The 26,065-nt window shown below is 46.8% G+C and overlaps 1 protein-coding gene across 1 annotated transcript in view; it reads left to right on the top strand.

Annotated features, from left to right (window-relative positions):
* Positions 1-26,065, top strand: part of GPC1 (glypican 1) — a 201,894-nt gene that overhangs the window by 154,576 nt on the left and 21,253 nt on the right. Inside the window, exon 3 of the mRNA XM_048314300.1 lies at positions 16,782-17,173. Within this exon, the coding sequence (XP_048170257.1) occupies positions 16,782-17,173 (392 nt within the window). The remainder of the gene's footprint in view (positions 1-16,781; positions 17,174-26,065) is intronic.

Raw genomic sequence — 26,065 nt, 5'->3', positions numbered from 1 at the left:
AGAAGCCCTTCAGATACATCAGAACCTCCCTAGGAAAAGGAAGAAGATGAGGGAAAAAGGAAGAAGAGCATGTTGGGGAGAAAGTTCCGCAAAACTAATAATGACGGTGGCTGTGTTGTGCAAGTGAAACTCCCAGGCGGGCAGGGCACTTGCCTGGGATCTGTGCGGGATTCTGCCCTCCTGGGTGCCACAGGGAGCCCAAGGAGCCACTGTCCCTCCTCCACAGGCACTGCCTGTGCCTTGGTGTCCTCAGGAGCTTCAGATAAAATTAGTACAGAGGCACGAGTCCTGTGATTCAAGCTACACTCTCCTTGCAGCTGTCACCATGCTAATGAACACCAAATAGCTTTGTTTTTAATAACAGTACTTTAGCATCGTGGTCCAATTGTCAGCCTGAATAAACCTTTAAAACAGCCTATTTTAAGAGGATTAGAAAAAGGAGTGCTGTTAGATCAGACCAAGTGATAGAAATGCCAAGGGCTAAAACATTAATTAGACTTAGTTAAAGCTTTCAGTAACACAACTAAAGTTAGTTCCAGAGTGTACACTCCACCTTTGATAGTGTGTGTGTGTGTGTGTGTGTGTGTTCTCCAAGTATTGTCGTCCCAGTGTCTGTCACACAGCCCTTGTATCCGGTGGCAGAGGTGCAGAGAGGAAGGGCATGGCTTTCTCTGGTTAGAGCTGAACCCCCATTTTTCTCTCCCACCTTCAGGCTGAATCACAAACTGTTGCTGTGGCTGAACAAAGCTGAAAATCCAGCAGATACGCCTTCCCCTTCCACACTCAGCAGGGAAGTCTTAACATCAGCTAGGCTTGTACTAGGTTCTCCCTGCTTTAGGGGAGAAGGGTCCACAGCTGATGACCGGGACTTGTGTTGTTGGTGTTGTGGTCGAGAACCCATCAGAGACCAATTGCCCCATACTCAGGTGCAGAGGAGCTTCACACCTGCGCGTTCTATTCACAGGCAAATGCAGGTGACTTTTGTTCCCAGCCACTTGTATTCAGGTGCTTTCCCCTGTAATTTGCTGAATTAGAAGAGTGTCAGAAATAGTGTAACCTAGCTCCCAAGGGTGGCTGTTAGACTTGAGAAAGTAGTGCTGTGTAATTTTAAAAAAAAAAAAGCAGCACGAATATGTTCTGCTTTAATATTGTTACAGATTAGTTCCTTCTAAGGCAGTTCTTTAAGGAAACAGCTTTTGCTTTCTCATTTGTTGAGGATGAATTGGTACAGTAGTTTCCATGGGTACAGTAGGGTTGTTTATTCAGTAGATCTCTAATAAATAAGTTGCAGCTATTTAGCTTCTTGTTCAGAGCTCATTTTAGCTCGTGGACGTGTGGCTCTGTTCTGCCGATATTTTATGACCAGCTTTTCTATTATTATTTTTTAACATATTGTCCAAGTGGCTCCGTGAGCACTAGAGCTAATGAAATGTGTTTTGCTAGGGCTTTGTATTTCATGCGCAATTGACTTCCGTGTCAGAGAAGGTGTAGGATCCCACGGAAGCTCTTCCTGAACTCAGTATGTTTGTAGTGGCTGTCCCCTGCATATTTTTCCCCGAAGTCAGTGACACGAAGGCTCCCTGAGCCTTACCCATGTAGAAGTTCTTCACTCAGAGGGTGCTGAGGCCCTAGCACAGGTTGCCTAGAGAAACTGTGGATGCACTATCCTTGGAAATGTTCAAGGCCAGGTTGGGTGGGGCCCTGAGTGACCTGCTCTGGTGGGTGGCATCCCAATCCATGGCAGGGGGTTGTAAGTAGATGATCTTTCAGGTCCCTTTCAACCCAAACCATTCTGTGATTTTATGACTCAGGACAGCATGCTGAGGGTGCCTCTCTTCTCCCTGGCATGCTCTCCCTCGTTTCCCAAGCATAGTAGGAGTGTGTTGATACCCATCTCATTCAGTCTCTGTGATAGTCCTGGTTTGAATCCACCAGCTCATTCAGCCCCACTCTAGAGGATGGACTAGCATAGATAGGAAACTGCTGGGTTTTTTTCCCTTTCTTTTAACTTGTTCAGTCCACTTGCACAGATTTCCACAGGCACATATGGGCTTGTTTCAGAGATGTTACGGACACATTGCACACTGTCAGCTATGTGAGACTGCACACAGAAAACCTCACCGAGGAGCATCAGCACCTCTGTCACCAACTCAGCAGCTGCAAAGACCCGCAGTGGCTTCTTCCCTGTTTCCAGCACCACAAAGCAGCAGTGGTTTGTATCACTGTAGGACACTGATGAAGGGAATTGAAGCAGGAGCAAGCTTCCAAATGCCAGGGGGTTTCTTTCTCCAGGCATTTGCTGTGAAGGGCAGGGAGGTGGTCCCACGAGAGTAGCATGTTAGTTTAATTAATTGAAGGGAGAGTGAAGCTTGAGGCCTCCATGTGTCTACTGTGAGCAAGTGCATATGAGTCAGGGAAAGGAGGCATCTCTGGATGACTGGCAGAACTACCATGTGGTACTGAAGGAAGGCTTGGGCAGATGGATCATGCAGAGCAACTCCTCTGTTGGTTGTGCAGGAGAATGGTAACAGCAAATGATCAAAGCAACAGTGCCAAAAGCTTTGAAGGCTGCAGGTTTGGCTGTCCATGGTGTGAAATGGGGGTAGGGGAGTGTCTCCTCACAGATCATTGCCTCTGTGCTACTGGCACACAAATGCCACCCCTTCCTTATAGTTCTTGTCCTTTTCTGTGTGAAGAATCCAATGCTGTGAGCCCTGCAGCATATCAGAGGGACACAGGGAACTCTGAATGAAGTGAGATTACCCTTCAACTTGCTAATGAAGAGTTGAGCTACTTTTTCTCTTTTCAAAGACGTAAGAACAGCATAAACACGAAGTTGCCAAGCATGTAGCTGAAATGAGCATTAAAAGATAAGGAAATCAGCTGTGTAAAGTATTGGTTATGTGCAGCAGTTCTGTGGTGTAAATGGGAATTTCGGAAAAGGCACTGTGAGAGCATGCCCAGTTGGGGGCTGGTCCTCCTCCAAGGCCCCTCCAGTCAGCCACTTCCACATATGTGTTTTTTAGGGCTGGGAGTGCTCTTCTGCTCCCCCAAACATTGGGAAAGGTCATTCAGTTTGCTTTCTGATGCTTAAACTGCACAGAATTGTGCTTAAGTCCTTTTGAAAAGCTCGTACAACCCAAAATTGGTTGCTCAAGACACAGATTGGCTTGCTCGGAGGACATTCTCTGGGGAGTATACATCACCTCACCACACTAGTATTTTCTCCTGAGCACACCAGGAATTTATATGACTGTTTTATAGTCAGCAAGTTAAAAGCAGAGTTCAGCTGAAACAGCTGGGTGGGCCATTGATCTGAACCCAGATGGAGCATCCTAAGGGAATTAAAGGCAAATTGTCGAATTACCCACCACCACAACAGGCGTGGAAAAGTCAATATGTAGGACGGGCTCTCCTTACCAGAGAGCCTTAATGAGGGCACTGCTCAGGCTGTCTTGTTATCTATTGCCTCTGCCCAGGGCTGACACTAAGCTGCATTTGTTATAATTGTTGTTGTTTCAGTGGTAGTGTAAGACAACTTTGTAGGTTTCCATGGATTCCCTTACAGGCAGAGGAGATGTTCAGGTCTCACCCACTGGTGTGTTTGTAAAGAAAAAGCTGGATCTGTGTCACCTGGACAAGCTGTTACTGGGCTGGCCGTGATCTGCTTCAGCCAGTGTGAGCTCCTGTCCAGAAAGCACTTCTGTACATCAGCATCCAGTGGTGTAGCACATGGCTTTTCATTAACAGGAGGTACATAATTACTGCCCTAATTAAGTTAATCACTGAGCTTCTGGGCTATGGAAGATCTCTGGAGATACATTTAGGCACAGCAAGGTCACAGAAGGGTATTTCCATCAGCAAGAGGGTTCTGGTTAAGGGGGCAGTGCCAGAAAGAAGAGCTTGGTCAAGCCCCAGGACCTGGTCGTAGGAGGCTGCGGGTGCCCAGTCCCCAGTGAGCCAAGCAGGACCCAGCAGTGGCTCTGGGCTGGGTTTGGTGGGTCTGTGCTCTGAGTCTTCTTTTCCCAGAGAATAAAATTCACTCTGATTCTTGCCTAGGTCTTGAAAGCATCCTGGGGCAATTAGGGTAATGGCAGTTAGTGAGGTGCACCCTGGCTTACAGAGAAAGGACCAGAGGTACCTTGAGTGCCTTCTGCCCCATGAATGTTTTGTGGTTCCTCTGCTACCCTGGATGTCTTGTTCACTTTGTTTCATGTCCACCTAATGGACTTGCTTTTTTTCTGATTTGATCATCTTCTGCTTTTATTTTAGTCTTCAGTATCCAGGACATTTTGTAACAGGAGTCAGGTTTTCCATAACTTGGCTGTTTAAAATAGTATTTCCTTTTGTCTGTTCTGAGTCTTCTGCCAGATCCGAGATTATTTTGATTGACTTCAAACATTTGTGGTAAGAGGAAAAGGTGAATGACAGCTGCTTGTCAGCCTCTCTGTGCATCCTTATAAATTGATTAATTTATCAAGGTGTTTAATGAGGATTTCAATCTATATTCATGGGAGACATTTTAAGGAGATCAGGATTTATTCTCGTGTCCAATTCACTGGTGCAGTGTACTTTGGATAAAAATCTGACAGGAAAAAAAAGGAAAGTTTTATGTTGGGTAAGTGAATCAAGCACACGCTTTTAACAAGTATCCATTTCTCCCATCATTCAAATTTGGAGCAGAGCCAGAGATGCTTCAAAAGCAGCAGAAACCCCAACTCAGGCAGGAGGAGTGTGCCAACATCTCAGGGTAACCAAAGCCTTTTTTTAGTTGTTTAAAATGAATTTTTAAAAAGAAGGAGCACGAGTAGTTTCCTGTCTGTTTTTCCCAAGTGTAGCTGCAGCCAGAGTGCAGTTTAGCATTCTGGTTCCCAGCTAATATTTTCTTTCACGTGTGTTTTTGATGTCCATTCCATAAGCTGGATGCCAGCCAGGGGCGGATGCAGATGTCCTCAGTCACTGATGTGTCCAGCTGATGGTCCTGAGAGGCACAAGGCACCCGGGCAGGTTGTCTTTTGAAGTTTTATCATGCTTGCAGATTTGAAAGTGATTTATGTTTGATGGATACAAATTTTGAATGCACGTGTTATGTGTACATCTCAGAATGGAATTAGTGAGGATGGGAGATGAGACATTTCTCAAACCTTTTGCAGACTCTTTCCCAAGCCTTCAGAATTGTATTTCCTCCAGATGAGGTTCAGATGAGTTTTAAATGTCCATTGGTAGTGTGGAGGTGACTGCCAATTTCCCAAAGCAAATAGATTTTGTGGCAGATTTTCCATGCTGGTCACAGTCATGGTGCAACTTATATACAAGTAATAAATCAAACCAGTAATATGCAATGTGTATAGTCCACAAACTAACAAAAAAATGTTTATGTCTGTTAGAAAATATGTTCAGACATAATTATAAAAGGTCTAAGTACTGGACAAGGTCTTTTTTCTACCTCAGTGAAATTAAGCAAAATCAACCAGTATCAATTCAGTAGTAGTACAGCTACAACGTAGGTGTCGGTAGGTGTCTCAGTGTTTTGACTCATTCTAGTTTTGAACTGATCCTCTTCATAAGGCTTTCAACACAAAGTCAAGGGACAGGAGACATGAGCTAGGACTGGTCAGGTGCCACATCTGCATCCATCCGTTTAGAAGGAAGTCTTTCTGCTTAGGTGCTTTTCTGTGATCTAACACTCACTGAGTGATCAAGCACCTCTCCGTGGCTGCAGCCAGGACTGCCTGTGGGTTTCAGGTGGGCTGCAGCCAAGCAAAGCTCCCAAGCTCAGAGAATCCAGTGGTTTTATCCCAGTCTGGTTATAGCCAGTGTATGCTTAGCAACCTTTAAAAAAACAACAAATGACACTCTGAAGAAAAAGGTTGGATAAACTAAGCTTAAATCTCCCTTTAGGACTGCTTTTTAAGTGACTTTATGTTTTAAAACAGAAGTAGTTAAATGGGACTAGGGTCTTTTGAAAATCCATCTTTATCTAGGTTTTTATCTTTGGACAAGGTGAAAAGTCAGTGGTGTTTAACTGAGCAGGTGCTGTCAGATGGGGCAGAAACTAAACCTTGCTACCGCATTTATTATTGTAATATCTGGCAGGGAACATGAATTTCTTTTCCTCAACAATTGCTAAAATTTGCTTCTTTTGAAGCAGGCACCTGGGGAAAGAAGTACCATGTGGTTATCCCTAGGATAATCCCCATGCATTGAAGGGCTGAGGGAGGGCTTTGTTACCCACATCTTTTTGACTGTTCCCAATTTCTAAGTGTGTGCGGCAATGTCTTCATGTTATTTCAGAGTAGCTGTTTATAAGATATCCGTATTTCATCTATATCAAAATAGCAATTGAGACTAATTTGTTTATTATTCCAATAACAGATGTGCATGTTGTTGTCTGTATGTACATTCTTTCCACTCCCAGCTGTCAGAGGTACACACATGCTGCATTCTTCAGGTTGCATCTCAACACTAGCTGTCTACAGTCATCTCTACCTATTTCTCCTTTTCATACTGGTTCCATGGAAGCAAAATATTTTTACGAAGAGGCAAGTTATTTTCTGAAGGCACTGAAAGAGAGAGAACTAGAGATTAAGGGCTTCATACAGACTTAGATAAACTCCTGCAATAATAACAGGGGAACTTTGCCTGTCTGGAATATTATCCCCACAGCCAGTAATTACCATCCTCCTTTTTCCTTTGGGAAAGCCCACGTGTCACATACTCAAGATTCTTAGATATCCAAGGACCATGTGTCTTAGATACTCTAGACTGCAAAAATGCAGTGGCAAGCATAGATCCAAACGATCTAATTAACCCAATGATAAATAGTTTGTCTAGAGGCCATTTTGAGCAGAGTGCAACACTAATGAAGAAGATAAAAAGCCAAAGTCAGTTCTGTCTTACTGCCACAGCTTTTGTGAAACTCAAACAAGGAGTTTTGATCTGTAAAACCATGTCATGGGGATGCTCAAGTCCCTCTGTGAATGCAGGAAGTGTCAAAAATAGACGCAAACTATGGGATTGTTTCCTCTGGTTTTTTTGCAGAGACAAATACATTTAATTCTAAATAGATAATAATTCACTGATATTTTTCTCAATTAAAATCATACTGCAAAAAGCCTGACTGAGTGACAAATTGGTTCCTGGTATATTTCATAAGTAAGGAAGAAGTTGAAATATGTGTACTGAAATGTGTAAAGACTTCATTATTTTCAGCCTCAAGCAGTGTGTATGGGAGCAAGGGATGGCCCCTGAGGTATTGTGCAGGTTAAAGTGCAGCTCTCTGGAGCTTGCTGAAAGGGACAGGAAGTCAAACTCAGCCTCAGTGAGGCTCATTGGGATGGTGTTCCTGGAAAAGTGACAACCTTCATGGGCACATCCCGAGCAGATCCAGTGCTTGTCTCATTCCTGCTGTGTCTCTGCAGCTTGTCACCAGCTCCAGTACTCAGCTGGAGTAAAGGAACACTTCTTTCTGAAGTGAAAAATGCCTTTACTGCAGAGGTGTGTGCTGTATCCAGGGTGTATATCACACCTTTTAAAACTGCCAGCAACCCTCAATATTGTTAGATACTTCTGAGTTTATTTTACCCTTGGAGAAATGGAGCCCTTCAGGTCTTACTGAGTAAACCTGGAAAGGAACAAGCAGTATTAGCAATTAATTTTACTGCCTTTATGTTCCTGTCAGTGATAGCTGTGGTGCTTATTGCTTGGCCTTTAAATGCAGCCTTTCTTAGAGGAAAAAAATGAGAGCTAAATTTATCTCACAAAATTTCATTTATCCAAAAGTTTGGCTTGCTCTGGCTCAGTTATCCCAACTCCTACTACAGTCCAGGGGGAGAGGAGTGGCTGTAAAGAAGAGCACAGCTCATGCTAAAGAGGGAGGTGCCTGCCCTTCCTCAAGTGAGGACTGAGCTGCCAGGTCAGACTTGACTCCCATGTTATGAATCCCACCCACACATCTCCCCAGTCCTTATCTGACAGAGAGGTTGCTCTGAAACCTGTTTGATAACAGCCTGCTGGGGCAATATTTGCAGTTCATCATTTGCTGCAAGTCTCTGGTTGTAGCACAGGTATATTTAGAAGGTACCGTGATTAAAATCCCTTGCCAGCTCAGATCCCAGGAAAACACGTGGGTAAAATAATCTTAAGATTCACATCTCTTGTATTTGCTTATCTCACTCTGGATGCAAACAGAGCAAATCCCCTATACAAGGGCTTTCGGTCTACAGGAGATTTATTCACAGCAGCACAGCTCTTCATTCTCTGCCAGGCAGGCTGGAGAGGTACAGGGAACAGGGTTGGAATTAGATGGGTGAAAAAACTCTGTGAAAAGTCTAGCCTAGGTGCAGCTTGTCTTTGGTTCTCATGCACAGGCTCAGAGCCACAGCCGCATACAGGCTGTGAGTCCTTGCACTGTGTGTGCGCCTGGGAGCACCACAGCAGCCCAGCTGACCTGGTCACTGCCACACAAAATGGGCACACCTTAACAGCCACCTCCTGCTCCATCATTCCACCCCCTGGAGCACCAGGGCACTTCCCCATGTGCAGCCCAGAGCAGCTCAGAACCCCCCTCGCCCCACACCTGCCCTGGTGTGGTGTTGCAAGTCCCCAGCATGGAAATTCCAAGCCTAAACAATCAAGGACCCGCCAAGAAACTGGCAGAATATGTTGTGGCATTTTAGATCCCAGGGTCTGTGAAGGGGTTGTGTGGTGCCTGGAATTCCTCTCCAGGCAGGTGCAAGCCGCTTGCTCCAGCTCCCTCCTCGCTCTTACACTGACAGGCAGAAGGGAGTGCCAGAGCAGGCTCAGGTGCTCCAAGGGGGGGATGCTGACTCCTGTTAAAGCTGCGGTCTGTGCACAGGCTTTGCTTCTATGTCCTGCCACTACTACAGATTATTTTGTGTTCTTTAGCCCCAGCCCCAAGTGACTTTTGTCTCGCAAGATTTGCTGAACTTGACTTCAGGGGTGTCTTAAGGTTTGCACAGAGCTGTTCCCAAGGGTCATCAGGATGGTAATACTGAGTGCACTGGGATCATCACAGCCTAAAGCCTTCACCAGCCATGTTTTGGAGAGCGCTGCTGCTGGGGCTGGAGAGGGTCTCTTGTGGCTGTGCTTGTGGCATCCAGGCTTGTTGCTGTCACCTTGGGTGACACCCTAGTGCTTATCAGGAGGACAAGCAGAATATCCAGCTTCCTACTGTTCCTGGAGTAAGGGCCACCTCTTTCCTCTGGGGAGCTTCTCTGCCAGGGAACATCCTCCACTCCCCTGTTTTGATAGCTGGATCCAGTCCTGCTTAACTTAGATAAAAGCAACCTGTCTTGGAAAATTGTAGAAACAGAGGAGAGGCAATATGCAGAAGAAGAAATAGCTGCAAATAATTACATCTCTCTGCCATTCAACACAATGAAATGAAAATGTTATCCAAGTCCTGGCAGAAGAAGTGCAGTTTCTTTGGAGTGACTGGAGGTGCTTCCTCCCAGGCAGAAGCTCCTCTCTTCACTAGTAGCAGAGCCATGCTCCAAACTGCATTTTCATGAAACAGCATCTCTCTTTTGCAGGAAAAGGTTTTCTTTTTCTCAAAAGATCTCCCTTTCCCTACCACAAGAACCAGTCTGCTGTATGTCCCAGTCTAAACCGGTTTAAGGTTGGCCAGCTTTTGCTCTTATCCAAAGGCAGCTTGAGTAAGAGATTGTAGAGATTTGGTCAAATCCTATATCCGAAGCCTGCTTTCACTGTTCCGCACAGCGTGCCTGTTCTGTCAACTAATCCATCTCAGGAGACTTCAAAGACATTTGCATCTGTGCCTTGAGTAGTTAATTAAGCCGAAGAAGATAGAAATTAGTAAAGGAATTATCAGGTGAACTCGCTAAGGGGGAGTCAGCAATACATTGTGTTGAAAGATGAGCTCCTGGGCTGGAGGGAGGTCCCAGGTGTGGTTCTCAAGACAGGCCTAGACCCCATCCTGGCTAACAGCCCCATTGAAAACTGACACAAGTGATAGGAAATGCATTCAGGAGATTAATTGGTGGCATAGTGCTGGGAAAAGTTGTCACTGTTGAAGAGGATAGTGGATAACTATGACAATAAAAATAATAGAAATAGGGTGAAATCCAATATTTCAGAGTTAGGCCTACAGCTGGGGATTAATTGGTTGGAAATAGCAAGGGGGAGAATTAGGGATGTACCAGTTGGTGGTGGAAAGTTTGTGAAATGCTAATGTGATGAATTCCTAAAAAAGGCAAGTGCAGTCCTTGCAGTATTCACAGGGTTATTGCCAGTGAAGAAAAGGAGATGTACTTTGTTCTTCTGATGACCCACAGTTAAGAAGAGTTAATGCCAAGCAGAAGAGGTGAAGAAAAGAGCTCTTGGAGTGATCCAGAGGACTGGAGAGCCTGTCAGGTGTAAAGAGGGGAAAGTACCTTTGTTTATGTAGCAAGGCAGCATGGATGCTGAGAAAGTGTGGGACTTGCTGTATAAATGTCTCAAACAGTGAACACCAGGGGGAAAAACCCAACAATTGAAACTACAGGACCATATTGGCAAAGACCAAGTGAATAAAGAATGAACTTAGACCAAAAGCTGAGGAAAGAAATTCATCTATCAGAGGAGGTGCCCTAGACCAACCTTCCAGCAGGATTGAGGTCAAAATCTTGAAGTGCTTTTGTGCTGGGCACTGAGCAGGTTTAGGAGAGTACAAAATTGATCTTGCATGGCAGAGCTGGCACTTGTCTCGTTGACCCACAACATCTCATCAGTCCTCCCAGGACACAGCGTGCAGAGGAAATATGAGTCAAGTGGCTCTTTGGAGCAAATCCTACAGGTTTTGAAGTTGTATTACCTGAAGGCATCATAATTCTTGCATCCTAGCACATTCATTCACACTGCTCATCCTTTGGCTTCTAGGGAAAAGCTAATTTTTTCTCCATTTTTTTGGGCTTTTTTTTTGTTTTTACAATGTGCGCCTTGGTTTATCCTGATGCCTCTTTGGCCACAGCCACCAAACAGGGGTGTTGGGAGGGATGTACATGGTAGTGATCCAGAAGACAGCAGAGAGGGACTGTGTTCTCCAGGGTGGCTCAGGACTGAGGAAACAGCTAGACAGCAGCAGTTTTACCCGTGTGTGAAGCTGTGAGGAGAGAGGTGACCCCCCAGGAAAATGGCACCAGGATTTCTGTATCCAGTACTACCTGCTCGTGGAGCCTAAGTCCTTCAGTCTCACTGTGGTTATTTCCTGTGGCAGGACCCAGCCAAGGTATGAAGCAGAGTATATCACTGCTCTTGGATTGATATCAGCTCTTCATCACAGCCATGGGTAGTACTTAAATTAGTAATAACAATTTTATAAATAAAATATCATTGTACTTGCTGAAGTGAATAAAATAGACATGAACACATTAGAATTGGATTTTAATGGCTTAAATCTGTTGCTGAATTATTCCCTTCTAAGAATAATACAAGAACAGCATTAGAACCAACTGGAGAGGCAAACTGGTATTGGGAACTGCAGCAGGGTATTAAATGGGAGCTCAGCCCAGGAAAAGACTGTTCCTCAGACCAACAGGGCTGGCACCGAGCAGGAGTTCTGCTCTAGCAGACATCTCCATCCTGTTTCTTTCCCTGCTTGGCTGGGGTTCAGGGCATCACAGAACCAGCTACATTTCGTCTCCTGTGCTCAGTCCAGTCCTGAAACGCAGCAGTTTGTTCATAGTGAGCATACTTCCCCAGCCTTCCTCCAGAGCTGCAGAGATGCTCCGTGGCTCTGGCCCTGTGTGAATTCCACCACAGGCTCGTGTGCTTGCTCAAAATTGAGAAGTTACAATACAGGATCTGATACTTCTTCCTCCTCACATTGTTGCCCCCACCTCCAGCTGTGCTGGCAGTTCATGGCTAGGCCCTCGGACCACAAACTGAGCTCACCAGGCAAAGCTGTCTGGGTTTTAATTTCACCCATTGCTGCAAAACTTTTGCAGCATTTTCACAAGAACACCACTGGTGTTTCTCCAGTCTCAACTCTTTCCAGTTGTGCATAAGACATTTTGTGCTGTAGTTTTCTGCTTAAAATTTTAATAATATTCAGATTGACAGTAATTCAGTCACCTTTCTCCGTTTCTCATATTTCCTCTAGCATGCCTCTCAAATTTGATGGGGCTTGAAGAAAGCCAGCTCTGCTGCATGCCAAAAGAGCATTTGGGTGTTCTTCCTTCAGTGATCTCATTCCCTCCTGCATCCATTCCCGTTCCATCATTGTATTAGTTGAAGAAACCCCAGTGTGTTCCAGATGTTGAGTGATCAAATGGTAGCAAAGAGCTTGGATAAAGTATTTGGTGCTGGGGGGTTGAGGAAGGAGAAACTCAAAACTTTTCCATCTTCAGAGGGAAACTGCCAGTCCCTGCCATGCTGTTCACAGCTTCCCAATTTGAATCCAGAGTTGTGAAAATGTGGAAACTGTGAAAATATGAGCTGCGAACACTGGGAAGCTGTGAAGCAGGGAAATGGGTGGGGATTTGCAATCTCTCTTGAATGCAAAGGTTATAGATTCTGGTTGAAAACTTAATTCTCTGAGAAATAAGTTTTTATCACTACAACAACAAGAGAAAGCACAGCCAAGGTGGCAGAATCGTTTTGCTTATAAAAACCTTTCATTTCTTTGCTCATAACCTTCTGGCATTTTTTTATTTGAGGCAGACTTCTTCAGACCTGGCCTCTGCCAAAAGGCAAATTTCCTTTGAGCAAAGCCAGTTGTCTTGTTTCTGAGCCTGGAAGTGAGAAGCAATGATAATAGTAATAAAACAGACTTCCATTTCAGTTTATTTTTCTTTTGAATACTTTGAAGCAAGGGTGTGAAAGGTGATGTTTCATGTAAGAGCAGCCTTGGTTGAGGAGCCATGCCTTGCATTGGCCCAGGGAAAATTGAGTTTGGTTTATCTGAAGTACTGTCACTGTCACCTGCTGGGCTTGGCAGTGTTGTGTCCCTCAGCTGGCAGTGGTGAGGAAGGACTGGCCTGTTTAATGGCTCCTGAAGAAAACTTTTTGGAAGAAGGGAAGGCCAGTCATGGATTTAGCAGGTGACTCACAGGGAGATGTCTCTGGCTAGTGCTGTCAAGTTCCTGGGGCTTGCAGAAGCCAAGAACAGCCATGGTTTTTCAGCACAGGTCCACAGAATCTGTTGCTGCTTTCTTGTGACTCAGAGTGGAAGCAAATGCATCTTTTCAGAGGGAAGGTGGCCTCTGCAGAGCCACCTCAGCTGTTCCTGCCCCCAGGGATGGGAGTGCAGTGGTGCCTCCTGGAGCCAGAAGGGCTTTACAGGACAGCACTGGCTCCTCGTGAGCCCTTTCCCTCCATCCATGCCATTCACGAGGCTGACAAAGCCCTGTGCTACAGTGCATGAGTGCAGTTCATGGCTTGAGTCTTTTGCTGGCACAGAAAACGTGGTGTCAGCAGAGCTCAGGGGCCTTGGGGCTGTGTCCAGTGTGTGACCTGGGTGAAGCTGCCTCCATGTGCTCATGCCCTGCCTGAGCTAAGCACTCTAATGGTGCTCTGGGAGCCAGGGCAGACCCAGCAGCGGTGACCAAGTGGCAGCTGATACATCCAAAGGTACCTGCTTGCCTTGTTGCTGGTAACTTCTGATGGGAACAGTGGGACAGCTGCATTATTAGAGACTTGGAGCACCCTGTTACCTGAGGGTCCCCCACCCACCATGACTACAGATAAGGGGTGCTCCCCTTCAAATAAATAATTCCTTCTACCTGAAATCAAGGTAGAATGGCAGGAGCCTGAAGTGTGCTTCAGCAAGCTGTCTTATCCCAAAACCCTGCATATCCATAATCTATGACACATGTCTAAAGTCATTAAAAGGTTGGACATCAGCAGGCAGGGAGTGTTAAGGAGGAGATGCAGTGTTACTTGGAGATCTCAGCTGACACTGTACTGAGGAACAGGGAAGTTGGCATCCCTCTTGACAAATCTCACTTGGTAGTGCCTTCTGATACTGCAAAATGGGCATCTAAATTTCGTGCCAGGTCAGCCATTCATCACAAACACGTGTAGGCTTAATTGGTGATTAATTTTCCCTGGCTAGTGTAGATTTTTTTTCCCTCAGTGTGTGAAAACTAGAACTTTGTGAGAACCAGCCACAAATGAATTGGCGTAATCAGTGTTCCCTCCCTTGGGTGAGAAGTAACAGTTCATCAGCCCTTAATTAGCTCGGACTTTTTTGAGAGCAGGCTCCAATTTTTTGACAGGGAGATACACATCTTGTTTCTCTTGTAGCAAAACAAAGGCAGTAATTTTGCCTTGAATTGACAGATTGGGCTGTGTTTGTTGGCGTTTTCTTCCGCCTGATGGTGAGTGCAAAGCTGCATGTCGGACCTGGATTGCTGAGCAAATTGTTCAGTTCGTGTCTCTTGTCACGCAGAAAAGAACACTGATTATACAAGGAAGAGAGTTTGAGCTCAGTTTAATTAATTTGTGAATGGGCAACCAGCGGTGTTTGGAGTGATACGTTAGGGTAGAGAAGAGCTTTTTGATGATGCCTCATCAGCATCAGAGAAACTTTGTACGTTATGTCTGTTGGAGGTGAGTGCTGTTTCTGTTCCTTGTACAGGCAGAAAGGAACAGAAAAATGAAGCCACCGTAGATTAGTCAGTTCCAACAAGTGTCCTGCCAGGACAAACCTTCTGCCTGACAGTCACCTGCCTGGCTTGTGAGCCCCTTCGGGAGGCACTGCAGGGAGGGTGCCCCTGCCCTGCTGCAGCAGGGTGAGCCCCAAGTCAGCTCACAGCAGTGCTGGGATGCGCTGGAGCTCAGGGCTGCCTGGACCTCACCCCGCTGGGATCTCCTCAGCCCAAGCTTAGGTGTGACACTAGGGCAGGAGAGAAATGCTGGGTGAGAAACTCACAAAGAGCAATCGTCCTCTTGCAGCCTCTCACGTGTTGGTGGAGTGGCCGAAATTCCAGAATTGTGTGCACACAGCTGCTGTGCTGGGGACGGAGCACAGCTGCCAGGGGTACCTGAGCGCTCTGCAGCAGAGGGGTCTGCGCAGGGCTCCCGGGGTGGGCGCCGGGTGTGTGCCAGGAACATTTGCCAGGGTTTAATTATGACTGTCCTACCTTGGGAGAGAGCTCCTCTCTGGCGGCTGGGGCAGGGGAGTGGGAGTTGGGACCCAGGAAGAGGGCAGGGGTTGAGTCAGCCTTTGTCTTCAGATTCCAGAGGAGAGGCTTTGATAAGATGTGTTAGCATTGGCATGTGCTGCAGCATCTCTTCTTACTACTCTGATGGGATCTGGTTTTGTCTTTTTTCCCTATTGAGAACCCCCCACTGCAAGGTCGTAGGTGGCTTTGATGCCCTGACACCTGGTGTCTGTAGGGAGAAATCCAGTTTTAGTGGGGAAGATGCATGATCAGTCATTTGAGAGATGGAGGGATCCCGGTAAAAATGATTGGAGATACAAACTTCCAGCACAGTCTTGCTGAATAAGAATAAATGTCTTCCCAAAGTACATTTGAAAACCAGTTTTTATTCAACATTCCAGATAACAGATCTTTACTTTCTGTGTAAGTGACTAAACCAGACTTCTGCTAAGACCTAGCTTGCTCACAATCTTTTAAAAGTAAAAATCTCTTAGATCAAATTTTAATCTATTAAGCAGCACATGGTAGTGGCTGGAGAAGGCCAGGCTATTAATGCTCGGTGTTGCTTTGTTAAAATAGCGCAGGAATTTTCAGTATTAGCAGCCTGTGGTGCAGATGCAGAGAGTTCTTTTCACTTGATCAATTCACTTGTTAAGTTTTAGCTTCATTCAAATCTGAGAAACCAATGACAGATCCTTAATGTAGGAAAGCTTCCTTCTATGGCCCTTCTCAGTCAGTGAGTATAAGCAAGACTTATGGATCTGAGTTTTACTGGTTCTACAATTTTAGAGGTCTTTAATTGTAGTCAGCGCCATTCCCTCAAAAAATACTTTTTAATAAAGCTTTGTACATGCAATATGCATTTTTCAGAAGCTTTTCTTTCCTTTCTTCTATGTCTAGACCACTAAAGTTAATTTATGTACCTAAATACACAAGCTATTTGATTTTAATTGAATAACAGTTTCTCTCCAACTAGAGCTTATCATGCATCACCAAAAAAAATAATAGTAATTTAGATTTAAAGAATAGTTTAATCAGGTTTGCTTCGAAAAGACCCTAAAAAGTAAAAATGTAATTGAAATTAAAATTATTATTTAAATTATTTTTCCTCTCACTGACTTCAATGATGATTTAAGTTGCTTATGTAAATCTGTTAATTGAATCAGGCCGATCCTGCTATGAGTTCCCCACTGTGCAGTCTCAGGCTGAAGGTAGCTGGCATTTGAGAGGATGGAAATAGCTAAAGATGTTGGTAAGGGAAGAGTCAAATCTGTCATTTTTACTCTCACTGGAGCTTTGGAAATAACGTGTGGCAGCTTAGGGTTTGTGTAAGCAATGCCAGTTGTAAAGAAAACTTATGAGTAACACTGTGACACCTTGCATATTCAGAAAAGAGACCCAGCTTTGCTTCCAGGTAAGGCTGCCAGAAGAGGTGGAGAGGCCCAGACCAGGGTTCTCCAGCATGGGGGGGTTCCTCCTTCTATCTTCATGGCTAAGGCTCAAGTCTGAGAGTGTGGGTAATGTTGGTTGGAGGAAAAGCTGTGTCAGGGCCCTTCTCTTTTCTCTGGGTATTCAGTTGTGCTGCCAAATGACACAGCCTGTTGAATTCCAGCTTGTCCAACAGATACATCACCTCTCCTTTTTCTTATCTTTCAGGTTATTTCCAGGATTTGTTGAACAAGTCAGAAAAGGCCCTTTATGATGCTTTTCCAAGCATGTATGGAGAATTGTACACTCAAAATGTGAAGGTCTTCAAGGACTTGTACAGCGAGCTGCGCCGCTACTACCGGAGCTCCAACATCAACTTGGAAGAGGCCCTCAATGAGTTCTGGACACGCCTGCTGGAGAGGCTCTTCAAGCTGCTGAACCCCCAGTACCACATCACAGATGAGTACCTGGACTGCATGGTGAAACACGCCGAGCAGCACAGACCCTTCGGGGAGGTGCCCAGGGACCTGAAGGTGAAGGCAACCCGAGCCTTCATCGCAGCGCGCTCCTACGCACAGGGCTTCCTCGTGGGCAGCGACGTGGTCAAAAAGGTGTCTCAGGTATGCTGGGCTTCTCCCTTCTCCTCCATCCTCAGGTTGGCTGGAGCCAGTCGACCGCTGCTCTTGGGGGGGGGTGGGTATTTCCCCTTATGTTTTCATTACAAAGAAAACAGATACAGTTTTAAAAAATAAATTGCTTGAGGGTTACCCATCAGTGGGAGGGAGCAGCAAACCTGGACTTCTACAGGCACTGACAGCAGCACTGAGGCAGTGAGATGTAACTCATTGCAAATCAGCTTTTGCCTCATTTTAACCTGTGTAGCAGGGTGCCAAGGAGATGTCACTCAGCCAGGCTGCAAAGCCATTCCATTGCTTGCCCACATTCCTCGTGCTTCCCCAATGTGCCTCTAAATCACACTGCCATGTTTCCCTCCTTGATGTGCTGCAGGGCGTGCAGAGCTGGGTTGCCACGAGTGTGCTGGGAATACAGGCAGAGGGATGTGTTTCGGAGGCTGGTGATGGGATCCTGTGTCTGTTTGTGTAGCCTGTCTATTTGTACAGCTTCTGTGTACAGAGAGCGGGAATTTGTAAAGTGCATTGGGATCTTCAGGGATGAAAGGTGCTATATAAATGTAAATTAACATGACTGGATCCAGGGTTCCAGAAGGGAGGAAATTGTCTGTATTCTTTACTGTGGAGGCAGCCTTTCAGAGGCAGAAGAAAGTGATTGTCCTGAAACAAGATAGTCAGGTTTTTCACACAGGTAGCAAGGAGAAAATCCATAATAAAAAAATGGCTTGCATACTGCATGTGGAGATGGGAATCAGCAGGTGTGAGAATCAGGGTGTGATTAAACTGTGAATGTAAAAATCCAGAATCACAATTCATTTCCTCGGAAGGTAACGTGTGGTGATGCGAAGCAGAGGACGGTCCCACTTAATGCAGCAAATCCAGACTTTGATCTCAGGAAGAAACATTAATGTGGTAACAGTGACAAATGCTTAAATTTATCAGTGTGGGACTATAAAACTGTTCAGCTACCCAAAAGCCTTTGTACATCTCATTAACATCACACTCTCCTGACACTTAAGACAGATAAAAGAGGAGAATGATGTAATTTCAGGGGGACAAAAGCAAAATACTTTTCATAAATCCTCTGAATGGCAGAGATTTCAAGCTCGATGGGCATGATCCTGCCTGTAGCTGAGATTGGTGGGTAAAACAGGCTGGCAAGGCAACTGCAGGCATGGTATCAGCCAAAGGGAAGGACCTGAGATACCAACGTGAGGCATTATTTTTCCCCCACCTTCATGTAGGCTTCTGACTCACTGGATTTTGTTTCTGGTCCCCCCTTTCTGAAATTTCCTTCTCTCGGGCATCACTTATCAAACACGATGTGGGGAATGTGACGAGTCACAGATCCTCCTTTTCCCTCAGCTTTCCCCAGTCCATTCCTTCAGGATGGAGGGTTTTCTAGGAGGGTCCCAACCGTTCCTCTCTCACAGGAGCCCTCTCTGGCATTGCAGTTAACCCAGTGTGTTGCTGTTGCAGCACCAGCTATATGAACTGAGTCAGAAAACCTCAGCACAGCCTTCTTGAGAGCTGATTTTGTTATGAGGACCAAAACTTGATTATTTTCCCTGTCTTCTTTACCGACTTTATTAGTTGTGGATTTACACTTGTGTCAAATGGATATGAAGTGCTGGACTCGACCCACAGCTGGTGCTTTGGTTCTAGGCATTTTTCATGTTGCTCTGTACTTATGACATTAGAAGGAGGTCAGAAACTGGAATTCAACTTTCCTGTCAGCTGGTAGCAGAAGTCTTTATCTCTTTGAGTTGGAGTTTCATATGGAGTACTGGCAAGCATTTTGGTCAGGAAGACTGAGAAAGCCTGTTGAAATGAACACTTAGAAATAAATTAGCTAGCTCTGGACTTCAGGAAGGAATAGATTTTATTTGTTTGCAAATCCCAGAAAAACTACAGATTTCTACTAAACCCCTCCTGGTGTCAGCTTCTCGGACACTTCCAGTTCAGTGTATCCCCTGTATCCTCTTGCTGTTTCAGGTCCTTGTGCAGAGGCAGCGTCACTGGGCACTCCACATCTGGCACAGACCAGAGTTCCTGGCTGTCTTTAAATGGGAGAGAGCCTCCCTGAGTGAGCTACAGACATGGATTTAATAAGATTTCTTTAATTCCTGCTGCCTCTGCACTGTGCCCAAGGGGTGCTTCTTCCCCAGCCTTCAGCTGCCCCAATCTCAGAGGAAGCCACAGCTTCAGGTACCCTTGGCCAGTGGCTGGTAGGGATAGGAACAGGAGCCACATGTGGGAGCAAGACCTCTGTGTCCTGCTGGGCATAAATAGTTTGAGGGCAGACAGGGAGAAAATGGCAAAACCATTTTTCATCTTTACTGCCATCCAAGCTTTCAAGGCAAAGTCACCCTGACAGACTGCAGGCTCTGACACCAAGTTCTAAAACTTCTCATTGGTGGTTGCTGCCACCAACCTGGCCTGACACAGACAGCAGTGGAAGCGTTGCCATCTGGGCTGGGACCCGGGCTGTGGTTGGTGTGGCTCTCTGGCAGGGCTGAGGATGGACGTGCAGGCTGGCACCCTGCCGTGGCACAGAGCGAGGGGTTACGATGGGCCACGCCTGGGTGGGGGGTCAGGGCACCATCTCTGTGTTCATGTGCAGGTTCTGTGTTTCTGTAGCTGTGCTTTCAGCACAAACTGCAGGTTTTCATTTAAGTTGCATGATGCCAGGTGTGTTTTTCATCGCCTGCATGAAGTAGCAGCTACCAAAATGGCAGCAGCCACAAAATCCTTAGTGCAGGGCACTTGAGGAAGGGGCTTCCCCAGGGATGTTGCCTCATGGTGCGTGCCAGAGTGAGAGAGAACAAATGTCCCAGTTCTGTTTAGGATCCTGTTCATTGGTTGTGAGATTGGCAGCTGCCCAAAACCAGCATTTGCTCCAGCTCTGAGCATCATGTGAACAGGAGAGGGCCTTGTGCTGGTGGAGTCACTGCCTGCCAGCTGCTGCCCAGAGATGCTCCCTCACTGCTGCCCAGAGACCCTCCCTCACTGCTGCCCAGAGACCCTCCCTCACTGCTGCCCAGAGATGCTCCCTCACTGCTGCCCAGAGACCCTCCCTCACTGCTGCCCAGAGACCCTCCCTCACTGCTGCCCAGAGATGCTCCCTCACTGCTGCCCAGAGATGCTCCCTCACTGCTGCCCAGAGACCCTCCCTCACTGCTGCCCAGAGACCCTCCCTCACTGCTGCCCAGAGATGCTCCCTCACTGCTGCCCAGAGACCCTCCCTCACTGCTGCCCAGAGACCCTCCCTCACTGCTGCCCAGAGACCCTCCCTCACTGCTGTGAGCAGTTGCTGTGCTCAGCAGTGAGAGCGAGGACGCGCTCCTTGGAAAGACGTGGTGGAGGTGAACTGGAATATTGCAGGGCTGGGGGGAGCAAAGCTGAGAAAGAAGAAATGGTAAGGGCTGAGAGGTAACCCTTTATAAGCACAAGCAGAAAACCCTGAGGGAGATGCAGCATGGTAAACAGCAGTGGCTGTAACCCTGGCTGGGTTTGTTACGTGCTGCTCACACAGTCCAGGCCTCTCGGGCCAGCTCTGCTGCACAGAGCGCTGTGGGGATGGGCAGAGCTGGTCCTGTCTGCAGCAGGACACCCGGCAAGGGCAGTGAGGCTGCACAGGTCTGTGCTGGCCTCCTGCATCCCAGTGCCGTGGATGGCGAGGAGAGCTGTCCTGTGCATGCCAAAGAGTGCCCAGAGTCCTCCAATTCCCCTTGGAGCCCTGGCAGCCCGTGACTGTCAGGCAGAGCACAGAGAGCAAAGACGTAATGTTCCATTTCCAAAGGCAGCGAGAGGAAATAATTTGAAATGAATTTTGCTCATCAGTCAGAAAATGAGTTATTATGACAATCTTTCCTTTGCTGGGTCTTCATTGGTTCTTGTTTCTAAATTTTAAGTTTTCCCAGGGTAGTGGAGATTTATGTGAAGCAATACCAGCTACGTAAGCAAGAAACACTTACTCAAATAATCGATTTTAATAGTTGTTTGCATTTCCTTTTCTCAGTAGATGTTCTTAAGGCTGATTCTCATTTGAGTTTGAAACAAAATGTAATGATTTTCTTTATAAGCTTTTTCACTAAATCCTGTATTTCATTTTACCAATGCAAGTTAAAGTCAGCTATCAGTACATTTTTATTTAGCCAATAGTGTGTTTCACAATATATTTCAGCCTTATTTTTTTAAACTTTTCTGTTAGGATAAGGTACATGGCAGCTTTCCTATTTACCATATGAGTAATTTTTAAACACATGCTGGGTCAAGCTGCATTTGTTTGGGAACTGAATTCCAATTAAAAAGTCCTAAAAATAAAATTTTTAGAAATGCTTTTAATGGTTAAGTGAATGTGCTGAAGACATATGGAAAATAATGTTTATCTAAACATGCTCTACATTTCCAACAAGTCAATAACATAACAAAGACAGTATGGTCCTCATGTCCTTTAAGGTTGTAGCCATTTTTCATACCCACTTTTTTCCACAGCTTGAAAGGACATGTTTGACTTCTGTCTTTCAGTTTCCAGTTGCTTTTCTGGTGAAGTAAGCATAAAATTGATCTTACTGAACAAAATGAAGATATAATCTTTTTCTCCCACTTACGATACCACTGTGCTAAAGCATCTCAAGAGCAGTGAACTCTGGTCCCATGTGCTTGGTGGGACATCTCCATCCTTTCAGTGGCTGATCTTTTTTGAGAGCATCAGCAGCAAGTAAACACAACCATAAATAACATGTTATTTCGTTTAAAGGATTTTACTTCTGTTATAGTACTAAGCATTTATCTAAATTGGCCTCCTCTTGATCCTGAAAAGACAGTGTTAGTGTTTGTAAATAGATGTTACGAGAGCGTTGTTCCATGGCAATGTCAATACCCTCATATCCCCACGTTTATTTCCTTGTTACTGGATGTTGTCCCAGCTCGGGCTTTGGAGCTGTGCAGTTTTCTCATGGCAGAGATGTGTGGGTTTGTGTCCTGCAGAGTTTCCAGGTGGCAGCAGGAAGCAGCAGGTCCCAAAGGTGCTGGTGTCACCAGCAGGGGTGGGGGTGGGAGGGTGCAGGGATGCCACTCACCACAGCCACGTACGAGCAGCAGCTGCTTTTGCTTGGTTTTCCTTTCTGTCATTGCAAACCACTGGTGAGGCTTTTGAAAAATGAGCTGGTCAGTGCCTGTGCTCGAGGTTTGTGGTGCTGCAGATTTCAGCAGCAATTCACAGGGTGCAAAATGCCACAAGGATCCTTTGCAGGACTGGCTGTACTCGGGAGGAGGACAAGGAGGACTGAAGGCCCAGGGTGGGGACCTGCAGTGCTTCAGACACCCCTTCCTGTGAACACTGTCTGAGACTCCAGGCTGAAATAGGCTCTTGACCTTCAGGGACTGGTCTTGCAGCAGCTCCTGTGCTGGCTGCCTTTTGCCCTTGTAGCCTCTGGCACAGCTGCCAAGACCTGCCCACGCCTGGGCAACCTTGGAGGGGGCTGGGACCTGCCCTTCCTTCCCAAGAGAAGTGTCGCCTCTGCTGAAGTGCCTCATGTTTTCTTGCCCAGCTGTCCCTGGCAGTTTGTATGTGAGACTGCATGGCTGAAACTATTTTAGATCTACGTTCCAGTCAGCCCAATTCTCCCTGCAAACCCAGGAGCTTAATATCCCTTTCCCTGAGCTGGCTGTGCTCCCTGGATCATCACCCTGCCATCAACTGCCTTCCTGCTTTAAACACCTTGGTACAGCAGCTCCTGCAGCCTCACACACACCCCTGCTCCTTTCCAGCACTGCTGCATGTAAAGCTGGGGAGGGAATTTTGCAATAACATTGGAATTTGTTTGGATAGATTCAAATCAAGCTGGATGAGAAACATGCAGTCTTGAACACATCCTTATGTATTTCACATATTACTTTCCAGTATTTCTGTCCCTTATTATGTTTCAGTCACAACCCTTCAGGGATAAAAACCCATAGGTGTTCTGAATAGAAAAGAAATAATACAGGAAAGTAGATATATGTCTCCCATATTTACCTGGTGGTTAAAAGTCAATTGAATCTAGCTTTCAAAGGATTGAAAATTGTACCAGCTGGAAATACCTGTGTTAAATGAACAGAGCAGGGAGTGTGTGGAATAGGCAGGTGTTGGCTTGCAGTGTTTTCCTCTGGAGGGAGAGGACATGACAGCAATCTGTCTATCTACATGAATCTCTCTCATTTTAATATCTGAATGCAGTTAGGTACTAGACAGGAATCAATGACATAGATCCTCCCAATTAGCTGTGGGTGCTGCCTCTGGAGCCATTGTCACTGCCCTCTCCAAGTGCCCTCACCACTGGCTGGAGGGAGACTGGGACAGTGCTGTGTTCTGTTTTGCTGCCTCAGTTTGGCTCAATTACCCCAGCCTTCATATTTTTTTTCCCCCCTGAGTCTGCAGAATGGCCATTTGGCTGCTGGCCTGGCAGGGCTGGACCCAGCCAGTCTGTCTGGCCTCAGGCCTAACAGCAGCTGCTGTGCTGGAGCATGAAGGGCACAGATTTGGCATCAGCCTCCATTCTCCGTGTCCCTCCTGCAGCGCAGCGCTGAATGCAGTAAGGTGAAAGCAGGAGGGTCTCTGAACTGTGTTGGGGCTGTCTGTGTCCTACCTGTGCCACCAGACCCCAGCACAGCCACCCCCAGCACACTGCACCCCGCTCGCCTCTCATCCCTGACAGGTTTGGGAACGTGCTTGATGGATCTTGAATGATGGGCTTGGCGAGGCTTAAAACTCACCGTGCTCCAAGGACTCGTGGCTGTGCATTTATGGAAGGAAGATGCAAAATAATGACTGAAGTGATTATACAATTCATTAGACTTTGAAAGAATCATATTTCTGTCAGACCTGCAGCTGTTTCTTTTAGAGTTTCACTCTGAAAAATTGGAAAGCTTGGTTCATTTAACACACGTCAAGGTGCTAATTACATCAGGGCTGGCATAAACATGCACAAGGCAGCTGCTGACCATGTGGTGGAGGGAGCAGGATGTGCTCCCCACAGCAGCTCCCCTGCACCAGCCGAGGGCTGGGCACACCTGCAGCTCCCACTCCTGTCACCGGACTGCCCAGTGCATGGAGCTGCTGTAGCCTGGATTTCCAGTTACACATGTGGAGGTGCAAAGAACATCACAGCCCTTCTGGGTTTTGATCATAATATTTGAGGGTCTCTCCATGGGGTGACTGTAAAAGTGAAATGTTTCCCAGCATGAAATGGCCACATTGCAGATAGCCCTGATCACAGAGCTGGCCAGCTCCCCTGAGAAACACAAACCTGTCCTCTGAGTGCTGGTTTGTTCTAAAAGAGAGCAAGGCTGGCTTTCCAAGCCCATTCCTGGGCTGTTGGGCATCCCGTGGGAAGCTCAGGAGCACTCCTCATCACTGGCCCAGCAGGATCAGCTCCTCTGCTTGACCCGTTTTTGTAGGTGCTGTTCTTCACACTGACAACTTTATCCCAAATGTACAATTCCAGCCAAAGGATTTGGGGTAATTTGAGTGGCTTTGAATACCTGTCTGCATTTCCCAGCACACACAGCCTGATCTGTGGCTTGAAGAGCTGACCTGCTTTCCTTTAGACACTGCCCCAGAAAGAGCTTTTCACAGCAGGCAGAACTTCCCTCACCTGCCTTTAAAATTCCCACGAGGAGGTAAGAGAGGGTGCCACGAATGGCTCCGCTGCAGCCGCCCGTGTGGCTGGTTCAGCCCCAGCCCTGGGGAGGTCTCCAGCTGTGGGTGCTTCTGCCTCCAGCTGCCCAGCACCCATGCCTGCCTCTGAGACCTGCCTGCTGTCTGCTGGCTCCAGAGCATCCCTTGGTTTGGAAACCTAAGAGGCCTGATGTCACTGGGTTTAACTGGTGCTTCTGGAGCTTAGAATGGCCATTCAGACAGCAAGGCCTTCTACCTGGGAAGATAAACCTGAGTCAGCGCAGGCACATTGTCACAGATATCTGATGCATCTGGAGGCACTTTGTTTCACCCCAACCAACCCCATACTGGACCAAAACCACAGGTCCCAGTGCCCACCTTGGGTCTGCACTGCTCCTCAGAGATGAGACCCAGGAAGGGAATGGGAGAGCAGCCACAGAGCAGGGACGTGGTCAGTGTGGGAAACACCAACACCACGCCACAGAGAGCTCCCTGCAGGCCACCCTCATACTGCCTTGGGCAGGACTTTTAGAGGGAATAGAGCCCACAGAACAACACTTCTACCAGCAGTGTTAAGGACCAGCTGAGCCTCGTCCCTCCATCAGCTGATCTGCCCTTGTCCCTCTGTCAGTCCGGGGGGTGGGGGTGTGACAGCACTTCAGCAGCCTGTAGTTTTCACCCAGGCAGGCCTCTCTCTCCATCCCTGAATCTCTCCACTCTACCTAACCCTGCTTCCCCTGGGAAGCAAGGCACAGATGGCTCACAGCAGCCTGGGGGGAATGTGCAAGGGGAGAAGGGGGGTAGGAAAAATACCAGCAAGAGCTCAATGTATTTTATTGGTGTTAAATGCCTTTCAGATGTACTTAAAGGCCCCTGAAGGCCAAGGAGTCCAGTCACATTGCAACTAGGCTGCAGGTTCTCATTTGCTTTTAAACCAGGCTTCAAAAGGAGAAAGGATTTGGGGCTGGATGATTCTTTTCTTTTTTTCTTTTCTTTGCTTTGTTTGAAGCCAGCACTTCAAAAGCAGCATCTGCAGCTTGGCCTGCAGGCTCTGGGTGCCAGAGGAGCTGGCCATCTCCTGCTAGGCACAGAAGAGCCCTGCCACCAGCCATGGGGTCAGTCTCATGCCTGGAAGGTGTCCAGAGCCAGGCTCTGTGCCCAAGAGCAACAGCGCAGCCCAAACACCCTGTGCTGCTCTGGTAGGAGCTTGGTGCTGC

Source organism: Corvus hawaiiensis, chromosome 10 (assembly GCF_020740725.1).
Source record: "Corvus hawaiiensis isolate bCorHaw1 chromosome 10, bCorHaw1.pri.cur, whole genome shotgun sequence".
Taxonomy (NCBI): domain Eukaryota; kingdom Metazoa; phylum Chordata; class Aves; order Passeriformes; family Corvidae; genus Corvus; species Corvus hawaiiensis.
The sequence above is the reverse complement of the archived record's forward strand: the minus strand, read 5'-3'. Positions and strand labels throughout refer to the sequence as shown.